This window comes from Syngnathus acus, chromosome 3 (assembly GCF_901709675.1).
Source record: "Syngnathus acus chromosome 3, fSynAcu1.2, whole genome shotgun sequence".
NCBI classification, from domain to species: Eukaryota; Metazoa; Chordata; class Actinopteri; order Syngnathiformes; family Syngnathidae; genus Syngnathus; species Syngnathus acus.
In genome coordinates this window covers 6,329,311-6,343,940 of record NC_051089.1, presented here as the reverse complement: position 1 = coordinate 6,343,940, position 14,630 = coordinate 6,329,311, and the positions used below count along the sequence as shown (strand labels likewise).

General features: G+C 40.6%; 2 protein-coding genes across 2 annotated transcripts; one reads left to right on the top strand and one right to left on the bottom strand.

The window, feature by feature from the left end:
* Window positions 1-8,422: 8,422 nt before the first annotated feature.
* Window positions 8,423-11,045, bottom strand: si:ch211-107o10.3 (uncharacterized protein LOC407663 homolog). The gene is made up of 7 exons (XM_037248273.1): window positions 10,787-11,045; window positions 10,140-10,280; window positions 9,881-10,072; window positions 9,636-9,797; window positions 9,460-9,576; window positions 9,185-9,386; window positions 8,423-9,052 (listed from the first exon to the last, which is right to left on the bottom strand). Exons 1-7 carry the CDS (start codon window positions 10,860-10,862, stop codon window positions 8,956-8,958), a joined length of 987 nt encoding a protein of 328 aa, XP_037104168.1. The 5' UTR covers window positions 10,863-11,045; the 3' UTR covers window positions 8,423-8,955.
* Window positions 11,046-11,428: 383 nt separating this feature from the next.
* On the top strand, window positions 11,429-13,891 carry tmed3 (transmembrane p24 trafficking protein 3). The gene is made up of 3 exons (XM_037247383.1): window positions 11,429-11,649; window positions 12,378-12,623; window positions 12,722-13,891. Exons 1-3 carry the CDS (start codon window positions 11,503-11,505, stop codon window positions 12,953-12,955), a joined length of 627 nt encoding a protein of 208 aa, XP_037103278.1. The 5' UTR covers window positions 11,429-11,502; the 3' UTR covers window positions 12,956-13,891.
* Window positions 13,892-14,630: the final 739 nt, after the last annotated feature.

The following is a 14,630-nucleotide window of genomic DNA, read 5'->3' as shown; positions in this document are numbered from 1 at the left end:
CATTAGTGCCAGCCCATAATTAAACCTGGATTAGCATATTGGAAAGAGGACACACACAATGGTTTGTTTCATCACAGAGGGATTACGGCACTCTGCCTGGGCGGGATCATTAAAAGCATACGGCCAGGTTGCAGGGCCCAAATCGAAAAATTTGCTTCCCAGAATCAGCTAGTTTATGATTGGAAACGATTTTCCATTATCATTTAATTGTTTTTGAACTCTCAGATAAACAAGGACAAATATAGGGCACATTTTCAGTTGTTTTTTTTTCCCACTTGTTTGAATAGTTTAATAGATTATTGTCATTTGTTTTTTATTACAATGGAGACATTGTCCAGCCCGAAAAAAAAAAAAAAAAAAGATATAGTCCAAGTTCTTACATTAACCTTGAACAAACCACGATTTGGCCTGTTCTGATACAAACAGACAATTGTTATTTTCTTCACTGCAGTTCAACCTTGCTGGATGTCTCCATCTATTCTAGTTTAATTGTGACAAGTTAAAAAAAAGTGAGGGGGGGGGGAGTGACAGGAAAATGAAGCACGTGTGTGTAGGGATGTGTAATTTAACCTTGCCCCCTTACCAGCACCATCACGCCCCATAGGCTCCAGCTATGAGCTTCTTCCATCCCATAATCGTGTGCCCTCAAACAGCGACGGTAATGAGGTGGTGATTCTCCTCCATGACTGGCACTGACAGTAAAGATGTTTTTTTTTTTTTTTATGACCTCTTATTATAGACGGCGTAATACGAGAGCAAGGCAGAAGATTGGTGAGGCATTCTACGGGTGACATTTGACAAAGGTCACGGATGAGATTCAAACGTGCAGAACGCCCCCCCCCCCCCCACCACCACCACCACCACAAGTGGAGATGATTTCAGTCATATTATGCGACGTCTTTTATCAAGCATCCTGTAATCATTGTTGAAGTGGATGAAAAGGAACCTGAATTCATTTTGACTTCAGATTTTACCTGACAGATTTAACATCAAAAACAGCTATGAGTGGATTCATAATTGAGACAACACACACAAATTGTGCTAGCCTACTTTATAATGTGCTTTTTTTCGGCCAAGATTGTTCAGAGTGGGCAGCATTCAGGCTCTGTGTCGCCAAGTTCTCTGCAGAGAGGCTGCTACCGCATACCGGGTCACCACCTGGCTGCAGCATCCACGAGCTGAGCTCCACCAGAACCCAGATTGACATTTCATCCATATTTAACACATTTTCCCTCCCTACAGGAAAAGAATATATGCTTGATAATTACGATCAGTTAAGATTTTTGGCGAGGTAGCCCAAAAGTAGCTAGCATGGATTCTAACCCGTAACATTAATGAGGACAAGCACGATACAAAATGGATAAATGTGTCATCAACACACTTTATTAACAATGATTTAGTACGATTTCATTCCGATTCCCACAAGCTTTGCACCTTGCTGTTTATATGATGTATGCTAATGGCTTGCAAATGCCATGCGGCCAATCTGGAGGTGAAATATATTGATGTCATCATCAGTTATAGGGTTGTCCTTGACACACATTTGGATTTTTTATTTTTTTCCCCGGTGGTTTGTGGGCCCAATCTGTCGCTCGCTATGGTTTCGGGGATACGGTGTGCTGAAAGACATTTGCTCATTATGATAATAAAATCAGTGTGGATGCATCTTTAACAGATCATATTTTATGTTTTTAGGTCAACGTGTGTTGGAATTATAACACAGACTGTGCTCGCCAAGGAAATAAATCAGGTCAAATTATTAGAGGCAGGCGGCAGAGCAGATTCCAGCATGAAAGGAAAAATAGTTTTTAGTTTTGGAAGTAAAAAAACACGACTTAGTAGTGACAAGAAAGTTGGGAACATCATCAGCGTCCTATTTTTCTGTCTTCATGTTCTCTTGAAAATATATTTTCTAAATTATTCCTGCTCCTTTCTCTTGACTTCTTGCTTCCCTAAACTTGGACCCTCCACCTTGCAAACCTCGAACTTTGAGAAAAAAGATACTATCATTGTGCGACGTTTTAATTATCACAGCAACCTCTCTGACACCAAGTAGGACAATGGCGCCCTCTCGTGCTTGAACGCGTTTGTGACAGTTCTGAAGTTTGCTGTGTTTGCAATTTTAAGTGTCTGGTTAGCGCTTGTTCTCTTTTGGGAGCCGGTTGGTGAGCAGCCATCATTGGGCACATCAAATACAACAAATAGTCTTATTTCCTCCATCAGTGTTGTGTCAGTATTATGACTGGCTATTGCAAGATTCCACACAGACTCCGCCTTATCCCACAAGACATATATATATATATATTTTTTTTATCTTTTATTATTTAGCAATTACGTTCATTTTAAACTTGCGTGACAGGTTAGGGTGTTACAATGTACTCTTAAATTAGATTTTACGATGGCAACAGTTTGACTTTTGGACAGATTCTGTTAATCGTGTGTGTTGATTCAGCTTTTCACCGGGAATATGCCCCAGTTTGAACATACAAACATAACAAAAAAATGTTTGATTTGATGGGAAAGGGGGAAAAATATCATTTATTATAGATGTAAAATTCTTTACATATTCAAAGGGAGTGGGTGGAAGTACAAAGAATTTACTACTGTCATCTGTGTTTTTATTTAGATTATATTTCATTTTGCATCATGTTGTCAGTTTGGTTTTCTTGTATTCCATCTTTATGTTCTGTCTCGCCGATTACGTTTCAACCTCTTCTCGTGAGCCCAGTCACTCGTGTCGACCAATCAGCAGGCCCCGTCCGGCCACTCGGTGTAACTTGCTGGCTCGTCAATTTGCAATTTGTCATATGTCTGCTTTTGTTTAAATGATACTTTCAATTTGGTCAGTTTGAATTTGTAATTGAGTTTTTTGATTCTCTTTTGTTAGGCTTTATGTTTTGGGGAAAATACAACTTTTTTGAGCTTCACCTTGCTTTGCCTCCTTGGCTCCTCCACCTTTTGCAACACCAGAAAACCCTGACAAGATAAGAATAATAGAAAGTGATGGAAAATATTTTTATTTCACTTCGATGTGAACTCACTGCATAAATATCCACATCAAGCGCGGCACAAGGCCCGATCGGTGGGAGCCAGAAGGGTCCCAGGAATGTGCACACTCTAATCCCAGAAAGGGACACAAGATGTTTTAGCAGAGCTCCTCTGGTCCACATGAGTGGTCCCGGCATCCGACGTTCCCGCAAACTCCGGAACCGGATAAAGTGAGGCCGAAGCGTGTTTGCATAGCAGCAGACTTTCACACTGACGAGAGCAAGTCAACTAAATAATCGGCAACAATGCCGACAGAGGCGCTTACAGCCCTTCCTGTCCTGACGGTATGCTAAGACATCACTAGATGTTAAGTGCACACTGTCAGGCCATGTGGAAAGAGGGATGTGTGTTTAACCCTTTACTGGGTACAGAGAACTTCATTTTTCCATTTTTGTACAGGTTTACAACATTAAGTACAACAACTCCATCAAATGAACTCTAGTATAACATTTTCAAAGCTTTGTTGTTTGACTGCTTGAGTTTTTTGGTTGGTTTTTGTTTTTTGAATCTCAAGCAAAAATTTGAGATGTGGTGACAACTCATTTCAGAACAGTGAGAAGCTACTGAAAGTGAAAAACAACAGTTCAAAAAAGAATTTTGGAAAAGTTGAACTGTTAAAATAACCCATAAAAGAAAGAGAATTGTATATTTAAAACAATGACAAAACTTTGCCTGAAAGTGTGCACACATAAAGGACCAACAAATATTTTTCGGGCTGTTTTACAATACATTAAGCCATAGGTGTCAAACTCAAGGCCCGGGGGCCAGATATGGCCCGCCACATCACTTTATGTGGCCCGCGAAGACAAATTGTGCATCAAATTCGTGTGTCATTACTAGAATTGCAAATTGTCTTCACTTTTAATAATATCTTTTTTTTTCTAAATATGTGACCAGTTTTTACTCGTCTGATTTGAAAATGAGTTATTTGTCAGTTTGTTTTGTAGCTTTTACTGTATATAATATGAGGTTTATTTGGGTTGACAGTCATAATGGCCCTCCCAAAGAAGCTCTGACTACAATGCGGCCCGTGAAAAAAATGACTTTGATACCCCTGCATTAAGCAATCGTTATTTGAATTATTTTGAGTTGCCAGCATAATCACGGAATGAGTTCAACTTTTATCTCAAGGCATAATTCAATGACTCAAACAATTTCCATGAAGTTAACTATAACTTACACTAAAGTTCACGTTCCTAACGGGTAAGGTCAAGGGCATATTTAATATTCCATTCCATACACAATAAAAATAATAAGAACCGCATAACACCAATGCTGCCTGAGGACCTAAAGCTCCTTTATTAAATGTTGACTTGATTTTATTACAGCAATAAATGTAAATGTGTCAGTCAATATGGTTTTGAGAGTGCAGCAGCTCTTAAGAAGCTGTCGGGAAGCATGCGGCGCATTTGCAAGCGGGTGGGGAGGTTCAACGTAGCGTGCGCTGAGTGGATGCGAAGGCCGTCTGACTCAGCAGCTTCTCTGCTGTCTGCATGCTCGCTCCACAGTGCCTTTATCCCCGGTGACGGGACACTGCCTCGGGCCTGCCAACACACCTAGCAGTCAGCCTCGAGTGAGATCTGGATTTGTCTCATTGATCCAGATGATCGCACCACCTTTCATTTCCAATCATACTAAAAGTGAGTGATGTGTGTCTGCAGACTAGAAGAAGTTCTGAGATTAGGATCCTGGTTAAATTCGATATTTGTGGATGAAAAACTTTTAGTTTTAAACTCTGGAATAGGGTGTGGGGGGTCTGCAAAAAAAAAAAAAATGACCCCCCTGACCCCAGGCCAGATAAGTAACATTTCCACCCTTCCTTCGTAGGGAACACATTGGAGGCCCCATAAGCTAAAAAAAAAAAAAAGATGCCACCATTTAAGTCACACAGAGCCATTTTTTTTTATTTAGCTTTTTAAAAAAAAAATGTATCCTTGAAAAAAATCCTAGCTCCGCCAGTGCTTCTGGAAATTACATTGATGTTCATTGTGCCCAATGTGAAAGAAATATAATAAAGCAGCAAGCATAATGTGCTTTGAGGGTGTGTTTGAGCCCATGTCATTCTAAGAAGCACAAACAGGTTCTTAAGAGCAACATGTTCTGTCACCCACTCGCCTCTTTGGTCTTAGTCACTGGAGTTGTTCTGATGAAGCTCCACGCATGCACAGGCTAGTCCCAAAGTCAAGACAACCACGTCAGCCCCCTTCCGTGATCAGCCCGCGAATGCGGTAAACCTGAATTCCCGCATCTGCCTCAGGCGCTCATTGCTACAAGAAGGAAAGAGGTCATGGAGGTCAGTATTGAGAGAGGAACTTCAACTCCCCCCCCCAAAAAAATAGTCATAGCGAGGAAGGAGTGCATACCAAAGGGGCAGACAGCACAATCCCTGCCTTCACGCATATTCTCCTCCAAACTTTATGATCTTTCCAGAGTTCTTCTTGGGGAGGGGGGGGCGACTGCATGCCATTGCCTGCACCTGTATACTATGTAAAAAAAAAAAAAAATACACGTGTGTGTGTGTATATGTATGTGGAGGTCATTGGGTTGAATATGTATTCACGAGAGAGAGAGAGAGAGAGAGAGAGAGAGAGAGAGAGAGAGAGAGAGAGAGAGAGAGAGAGAGAGAGAGAGAGAGAGAGAGAGAGAGAGAGAGAGAACAGACATTTAGTTTGACATTATGGCGACAATAAAGGTTAAATACAACTTACCTGATTCATTCTTTCATTCATGATGTTTTTTTTTTGTGGACTCTCAAGTTACGGCTGAACCTAAAGACATTGTGTAAAACTAAAAGTATGCGTCCAGTCCAGTGTGGCTGGTGCACATCATGACAAAAAGTTCTTTGGAGATGACTCGCATGTGTTTACACTTGCTTCGTGCCTGGAAGGCACAAAGCAAGCATTTCCCGTGACATTTTTTCCTGTGACGCCGAGCTCCACCTTTCTTAAGCCGGTGCTTGAGAGAAATAATGTGGCTCTAATCTTGCATATGCGTGCCACGGGGCCTCTGCCTGTCCCTCCGCGTGGGCCTAGCAAAGCAGGAAAGCAAAGAGTGGAAAAAGATGGGAGAGGTCTCACTCTGTCGGAGCTGACAGGTATGCGTATATTGGAATTTGCACGTCAGCGTGCACACCTGTGAGGAAAACACACTCACTGAGCCTGTCCTCTCTCATCCTGCTGGCTCACATGACTGACAAGGACTGGGGAACTTTTTTTTTTTTCTGCACAGCATGGGGGCAGGTTGGGTGACCTTCTGGACCAATGGCGTGGAGAAGACGTCCTCACATAGCAGCCAGGCGGGGCCACACTGAAATAAAACTCCTGAGTGGGGTGTGTCTCCAAAAAGTTTGTCAGCAGTCGAACTGGGAAGAGCAGCAGGCTTTTTTTTTTAAAAGGGGAGAACCTTTTCAACCCCGAGGAGCTTCTCGACGGGACTCCAGAATCTGAGGTCGGACGGACCACTGTGAGCAGGGATGCGGAGGTTCCCCCTTGCTTGAGAGGACCTTACTTGTTTGTCACTTTCCAATTACGTGACATCAATGCTGTTTTTATCGTAGTCGCTCACATCTCCTTATCACTTTTCCAGCCCAGCTATTGATTCTGTATCCGTTGGACGGAGAACTGATAAGGGCATGTGCATGACATTACCACCAGAGAGGCGACATCAGGTCCTACATGGTGACCAGAATCACTTGTTGCTTAAGTATAAAATTGTTTGGGTGGGTAATCTAGAAAAGACTTTTGAGTCAAGTCCCAAAAACTGATTTGTTGTTGGTGTTGAATGCTGTAAAAATTTTGAGCATTGAATTCTTTCTTTTTTTGGCAAAGGGCATTGCGATTCATGTCTGTTGTGTTGTTAATAATTTGATTTTATCGACATAGTCTAACTTCATTCTTTCATTGCAATTTCTGCGGTGAAATCAGTTGCAGGGGGAATATGAACGGAAGCAAAACAATTCCCTTCAGGCAGCTCAGGGCACACCTGGTGCTTTGCTCATATTTGTCCCAAAAAATGCAAGCGAGAGCCAAACTATTCCCGGTGCAGACAATGTTTGCAGCAGTCATTGAAATAATTTTTGCAAATGTGCTTTAGACTCATTGGCAACTTAATGCAACTTTAATTGGGGGAGTGCAGGAATTAGGTGAGTCATATGCAGCAAAACGCCGGCTTGCGTGTTGAGTTTTTTTCTTTCTTTCTGAGCAGCCAAAAACGCAGTCTTTGCATACTTGTGCTTTTTTAACGAGCGTGCATCTCATACTTTGCTCAACGTGCAAGAGCAAGCTTGTTAAATAGGTGCAAATTGACACTGGGCGAGTGAACTGACAAGAGATTCAACTCTTATTTAATGAGCTTTTTTAGCAATCGTCATGGAAGACGTAAATCCCCCAATAAGGCTCATAAAGCTAGTCTGTAATTAGAGGTGTCAAAAGTGTGGTCTGAGGGCTATTGGTGTACCACAAAATTATTGTTACTGGCACACATCAGGTTAGAATAAAAAATTCAAATGTTAGATGATATCCCAGAGTTTGAAGTTTAAAAAAAATCTGTTTTGCACCAGTAATCTTGGTGCAACATTTTTTTTTCTGATTGTTTGTTGGATTAATTGTCTGTTGTTTTTTTTAAATTATGAATTTTATTTATCACTTTTATACCATTCATCCATTTTCCATAGCACAAGGTAGGGTACACCCCTGGACTGATTGACAGCCAACATTCACACCCATATTAACAACTCTGGACCATTTAGACTCTTTAATGAGCCATGCACGTTTTTGGAATGTGACGTGAGAGGAAGTTGGAGAAAAGCCACACAAGGATGTGGAGAACATGTAGACTCCACACAGAAAATCCCAAAATGAGATTTGAACCTCCAATAATATTAATTTAAGATAATGACGACTAGTGCTATAGAAAATGGATGAATGGGAGTTCTCGTAAGGTTAGAAAATGTAAGTATACACACCCAAAGTCACAAGTCCATCATGTTTTTTGTTTTAACTTATTTTTAATTTGGTGCACATAAATTGTTATACCACAGGGGCCATGACAGAAGGGAGTTGTTTCATATATTTTCATTTATGTTCAGTCAAATGTTGTAATATTAGAAAAAATGTTCAAGACGTATTTTATTCTCTGCATGTTTGCGTGCCTAGGTTGGTAGGTAAGTCATGATTCATGTTGAAACTGCACTTTAAACTGGAACTGCAGGTATGCAAATACATTATGTAAAACATAACTGGATTTAAAGCAAACTCAATAGTTGAATTACATTTAGAAAAAAAGATATACAGAGGATTCAAAAGTCTACATGCCACTGTTGTTGGGTTTTGTGATATAAAAAATGAGAACAAAAACAATCATTTTGAACCTTTGTTTGCTTTTCCTGACTTTTTTCTTTCAAGCACAAACCTGAAGGTTTTGTACTAACACTGCTAATTACCAAACAGTGACACCACCTGTCACAAGAGGGTGTGCACACTTGTGCAACCACATTATTTCAGTTTACAGGTGTAGATCACATTTTAGGATTAAAGTTTTGCAATAATTGATCATGACAAAAATGTAAGATTTGAACAGGGGTGTGTAGACTTTCTCTATCCATAGACAAAAAGGACATTTGCGACAGAGGACATACTGAAAAGAAACTTACATTGAAAAAAATCAACTTTAATGACAGTGAAAATGTATGAGTAACAGTCTTTTCTACATTTTTCTCATAACAAATTGATCTTTTTTAATATTACAATTTTATTGTAACTCTTGCGGCCCTAATAACTTCACAGATCACAGAATGTTTATAGTGCAAAGTTTATGGGTCTCATTAAAACCAATGCGGGGGAAAAAAAATGCAGTAAATGAGTTTTTCGGCCTGTGCATCATGAATGAAGGAATAGCGGGATGCTGACTTCAGAGCAGGCCAACCATGGAAGAACTGAGAGTCCACAGTTGCTTGGCCACGATATCATCCAAGGCCGCTGGGGCAGGAGTCTTGGGGGCGCAGTCACTGTTGCAAATATAAGGAGAGGACACCTCATGAACATGGACTTGAATATCAAAATATCATAAAAGTCTTGAAAGCTAGAGATTGGTTCAAAATGTTCCATTTTCTCATATTTTTATCTTGAGTGATCCTTGCCTGTAGTAGAGGCCACTTTCGTTAGCCAGGCTCTCGTCCACGGCACAAAAAATGGAGGTCTGAGCTCCTTCCTGGGGAGTTTTGATGGTCATCAGGTAAGGCAGCAAGAGCAGGTTCTTCCACATGGATGTAGGACTCAAGTGGCGGCCCAGCTCGGTCCGGACGACGCCGGGGTTGAGGCAGTACGTGTTCACGCCGGTGCCTGACGATGGGAATCCGTTTGACGTTAGAGCAAAATAAAACATCACAGAAAATGGATGTTGATTTTAGTGCACCTTTCATCCTGTTGGCCAGTTCTCTGCTGAAGAGCACATTGGCCAGCTTGCTTTGGCGGTAGCTTACGTTAGGTTGGTAGTCTAGCTCCAAGTTGATGTCCTCAAAGTGGATGCGACCTGGAAGAAGCCACTCTTACCATAGGTACATTAAGAAACTAAGAAGAAACAAACCTTACCCTTCTCATGCTCCAAGCTGGAGACGATGACGATTCGACTCGGCGCGGACCTCTTCAGCATATCGATGAGAATGTTGGTGAGCAGGAAGTGTCCTAAGTGGTTGACGCCAAACTGCATTTCAAAGTCGTCGTCCGTCTTCCATTTCGGGCACATCATGACACCTGGGAAATAAACAAGAAACAGCTCTCAAATACATTTTAATTGTCGGAGCCCGAGTTAGAATATCTTAGTCGAAAAGACAAACCTGCATTGTTTATGAGAATGTCCAAGCGATTCTCTGTCAACATAACCTCCCTTGCCAAGTCTCGGACTGACTGCAAGGAGGCCAGATCCAGCTTCTTCACCACCACATTGTCGTTGCCACTCTGCTGGCGGATGTCGTCGGCCGCCGTGTGGGCTTTGGTCAAGTCCCTGCAGGCCAGGATCACTCTGGCCCCTAAGAAAAAAAAAGGGGTGCTATCAAAACAATTCTAGATAAGAATCAAGGGATGCTGAGTGCTTACCTCGTCGTGCCAGATCCAGGGCTGTCTCCTTGCCAATGCCGGTGTTGGCGCCCGTGATCAGCACTGTTTTCCCATCCAGCCTGGCCTTGCTCCGACACACTTCCCCCGCCATCCACCTCCGCAAGGCCAGCAGGCTTGCCCCTGAAAGAGTGAAAACATGCTATTAAAGCATCCAGCCATGGTTGTGTTTTTCAATCTTTTTATTCCAAAATTTCCCATCAAAGGTGATTCCGGTTAAAGGAAAATAAAGCAATGATGTGCCAATGATGTCATATCATATATAGAAGATTAGATCTGTTCTGAAAAAAAACAGCTGTCCGCTTTGCCTGCTTTTTCTACATTGACAGAAATGGTCAAAGCAATATTGTGTGTCACTTATAATAAAACACAATTTCCCCACCTACAATCACAAATTAAAGTGCAGACATTGTGATGGCTGGTGGTGTCCATTGCATGTGGATTTCTATGATGTGCTGTGATCTATCATCCAACAGTTTGCTTTTGGCAAGATTACTTAAGGAAAGGCAGTAAACATTGCATTTTTAAAAAGTGTTAATCGATTGTACCCCCCTCCCACACTCGCGTCGACGGTCACCATGGAAACGTATTAAAAACATGATCAATTAAAAAATATAAACCCGTTTTACCTGTTACAACTGCGACAGTGATACCGATGGCGTGCGTTTTAACAAACTCCCTCGCTGTCTCAAAGTAGAGTTGCATTTTAGTTTTTGTTATTGTTGTTAATAAAAGAAAAGTCAATTAAACAATTGAAGGAGTGTTTTAACTCATTGACGTTTGACGCTTTTTGGTAACACTCCTGTCTCACACTCATCAAATCACTACCTGGAGCAACAAACGTGATATAAAACTGTATGAGCCGTAACCTGACGTGACACTTTAATAAACATTTGCACGAAGCGGAAATGACGTTTTAGACTTTTTTTGTTTTTTAAATTAATAAGTTCTCTCCGGAAGCTTAACTTAATAGTATAATTTAGCGGTTTTACTTTTAGAATCCCGGTCTTTTTGCTTTCATTTGTTCAATTTAAGAGCAATCTGGTGAAGCTGAAATGCGATGGAAAAATTGACATTGCGACGCTTTTGTAACTGCTTTTATTTTTTTAACTTAGTTTCCATTTCCTGTTTCACTATTCAGAATTGTTATTTATTCAATAGATAAAAATATAATATATATGAAATGTTATTTAGACACAATATTTTGGCAGAGGAAAATATTTAAAAACTATTAAAACATAATATATCGTAACCCGGAAGAGTCGAGCCGCCGTGCCACGTCACAGGTAACTATCAAGTAAGCAGTAGTGTAACATCGCTAATTTCATGTGGTGCTACTGTAACAATGCAACAGCTGGTATCGCTGGCCTGTCTGCTCTTCCACGTTTTCGTGGTGTTCGCCACTGAGTTCACGTTTGAGCTCCCCGATAATGAAGAAATATGTTTCTACGAGGAGATGGAGCATGGTGACCAGTTTGACTTTGATTTCCAAGTAAGTCTTCAAAGCTGCATGTAACGATCTGCTTCCTGCGATAAAGATTCTTGACTTTTAAGTTTCACTTTTTATGTTTCATGTGTATTCATCCATGCATATACTTGCATTTAGGTCAGAGGTTACTAGAACATTTTGACCAAATTTTACATACTTTTGTGGGATTATTGTAACAGCTGTCAAGAGCCTAACCTGATAGGATCAATACAGGGTACTCGGTTTACGACAGAGCGACGTACGTAACGAATGTGGATGTAAATCGGAACGAATCAAGTGACGTTAGTCAATAATTGTATGGAAAAGAATTATAGTCCATAGATTTTTTTTAAATGGCCGATAACCCTTCTTGTGCTGGGTTTACGCCATGCCATGTTTTATTTTTTAAAATAGAATATTTTATTTGGAGCACAAAAGTGAAGAAAAAATATGACAACGTTAAAACTGTAAAGTCACAACTAGAGTACATTAAATTTGTATGCAAAACACTTGTTGGCAAGAAGTATAATCGGTGGGTAGTAACAGAGTTAGTCTATTTAATCTAACACAGGTCATTAACCTAAGCTAACCAGTAGTAAAAACACAATTCCAGTGAATATTTTAATGCAAAACATAAGACCTGGAATTTAAAACAAACAAATGAAAACTGGTTACTCAGTAAGACCATGAATTTGAAATGGAGATCTAATATACTAATTTATCATGCAGTGATCTCTCAAATGTCTTCAAAGGTGACATCTGGAGGAAACTATGACGTGAACTGTTATGTGGCGGACCCTCACGATAAAATCTTGTACGAGGAGGAGAAGAAACAGTACGGCAGCTTCTCCCACACCACCGCCATGAAGGGTGTCTACAAGGCCTGTTTCACCAACAAATTCTCCACCTTTTCACACAAATACGTCTATCTGGATTTCCGAAACGGTGGCGAGAAACCTCTCCTGCCCGACATGACCAGAACCACAGCGCTGACTCAGGTAAAACAGTCTCATTTTTTGCTGACTGGCTTTATGTGTCGCATAAAAAAAAAAAAAAAAAACGTGGTCACTTGAGTTTCCGGTCTTTTTCCTCACAGTTGGAATCAATGTGCGTGTCAATCCACGAGGTTCTGAAGGTGGTTTTGACGTCGCAGAGCTGGTACCGGCGCAGGGAAGCACATGACCGCATCAGGGCAGACCACATCAATCGCCGTGTCACTCAATGGTCCATCAGCGAAACGGTTCTGCTGCTTGTCATCAGCGTGGGACAAGTCATGTTACTTAAGAGCTTTTTTACTGACAAGAAAGGCCCAGTGGCCGCCCCGACTTAGACACGTCTCATTCCAGCACTCCAGGAGTGCACCGTTTTTTCCCTCAGTGTCTTACAAATTGTTTGGAAAGCGATACCACTCAGGCTTGTTTGAAATTCGATTCTTTTAGTGATAATTTATTTTACGTTACTTAGTCATAGTGCAATGCGGAGGAACCAGGTTGCCTTTGTACTACCCCTGGCAAAAATAATGGAATCACCAATTGTGTTTAAAGTTGTGTAAAAAAAAAAAAACATTTAAGGAGAAAACAGATCTGGCAAAAGCAATCCGAATGTTGGAACCAGATTGATGAAGAGTATTGTTTTCAGAGTTGGTTCTAATGGTGTGTTTGAAGTGCTTTACAATTTTTCATGATTCCATTTTCCCCCCTGTGCTAGGTCTTAAAATGTAACTCATTGACTGCCACATTTTTTTTTTTTGTGTTTCATAAAGCCAGAAAGTTGCCATTTGAAATGACTTCATAATTATGTCATGTCTGATCTGCTGGTGATTTCATAATATTTTTTGCCAAGGGTTGCAGTATAAAATGTCATTGTTACTCAAGTTGAAGCTGATATGTTTTAGTGTTCTTGGTCCTAAATTATGTGAGGAAAAAGATGTTTGCGAGAAAAGGGTTTCTACTTTTTCCATTTGCTATTAATGTGATTTATTTTATACTGAATGTTGGTGACTTGTAAAATAATAATTCATCTTATCCCAAGTGACTTCGGTAGGAGGGGAACCCTGAACTGGTTGCCAGCCAATCACAGGGCACACAGACAAACAACCATTTGCCCACACAATCGGGGAATCAGGTGTGGTCAATCGGCCATGTTTTTTGGAATGTCGGATAAAACCCATAGGAAACCCTCATGGGCATTGAGAGAACATGCCAATTCCTCACATGAAGGATAATGTAACAAAGGAATGTTCATGTTTGAAAAATCGAATTCATATTCAACATAGAAAGGCTGCTTTGTTGTCATTCTGCATCACGTGAAGCTAATGGACAAAAGATGATGGCCGTCACCATAAACCATGAGGTAAGGGCTTGAAGTCTTCCTCTTGTACTCCAGCTCATAACACGACGAAACTTTGAGCCAGTAACTAAATCCTGAATTGCTAAGTACGAAAACAATAACACGACTGGGAAAAACTAAAGGTCAAAGCAGTAAATGGAAGAAAAAATAAATGACAAGGGCAATGTCGGTCGGCATCGCTGGAAATAATTTGGTCAACGTCAGTAATTACCACTTATTTCCAGCAGATGTCAGTATTGTCCCCGGGCATGAGGCGTTCACTGCTGCGCCCTACAAAACACAGCCATTCCATTTTACAAAATTGAACCGATTCATTTTAACTACTGAAATTAAAATTCCCATGATTTGAATGCAGCAATCTGAAACAGGCAATTTCTGACTCGGTCATATCAGTAAATATTTGTTAATAGTACTGCTGTTGATTATGACTTTATTACAAGTCTCCTGTCTTTATTTGTCCATAAAAATACAAGTTTTCACCCAATATATCGTCTTGATTCTCGTATTCAATATATTGCTTATTTTCAGTATGACCCAAATGTGTTGAGGATGCTGCTATAAAAACAACCAATTTGCCCTTATTTTTAAATGTCTTCTTAGATTAACTTGATTTACATATGTGTACGCTTAAAGGAGCGTCAGTCTGACTTAATTAA

Excerpts from the sequence above, each read along its gene's own strand:
- si:ch211-107o10.3 (XM_037248273.1), bottom strand. The coding sequence starts at position 10,862 with ATGCAACTCTACTTTGAGACAGCGAGGGAGTTTGTTAAAACGCACGCC. Across the intron at positions 10,073-10,139 it reads CCTGGATCTGGCACGACGAG|GGGCCAGAGTGATCCTGGCC; the intron begins GTAAGCACTCAG and ends TTTTTTTCTTAG. Across the intron at positions 9,387-9,459 it reads ACTGGCCAACAGGATGAAAG|GCACCGGCGTGAACACGTAC; the intron begins GTGCACTAAAAT and ends TCCCATCGTCAG.
- tmed3 (XM_037247383.1), top strand. The coding sequence starts at position 11,503 with ATGCAACAGCTGGTATCGCTGGCCTGTCTGCTCTTCCACGTTTTCGTG. Across the intron at positions 11,650-12,377 it reads AGTTTGACTTTGATTTCCAA|GTGACATCTGGAGGAAACTA; the intron begins GTAAGTCTTCAA and ends ATGTCTTCAAAG. Across the intron at positions 12,624-12,721 it reads GAACCACAGCGCTGACTCAG|TTGGAATCAATGTGCGTGTC; the intron begins GTAAAACAGTCT and ends TTTTCCTCACAG.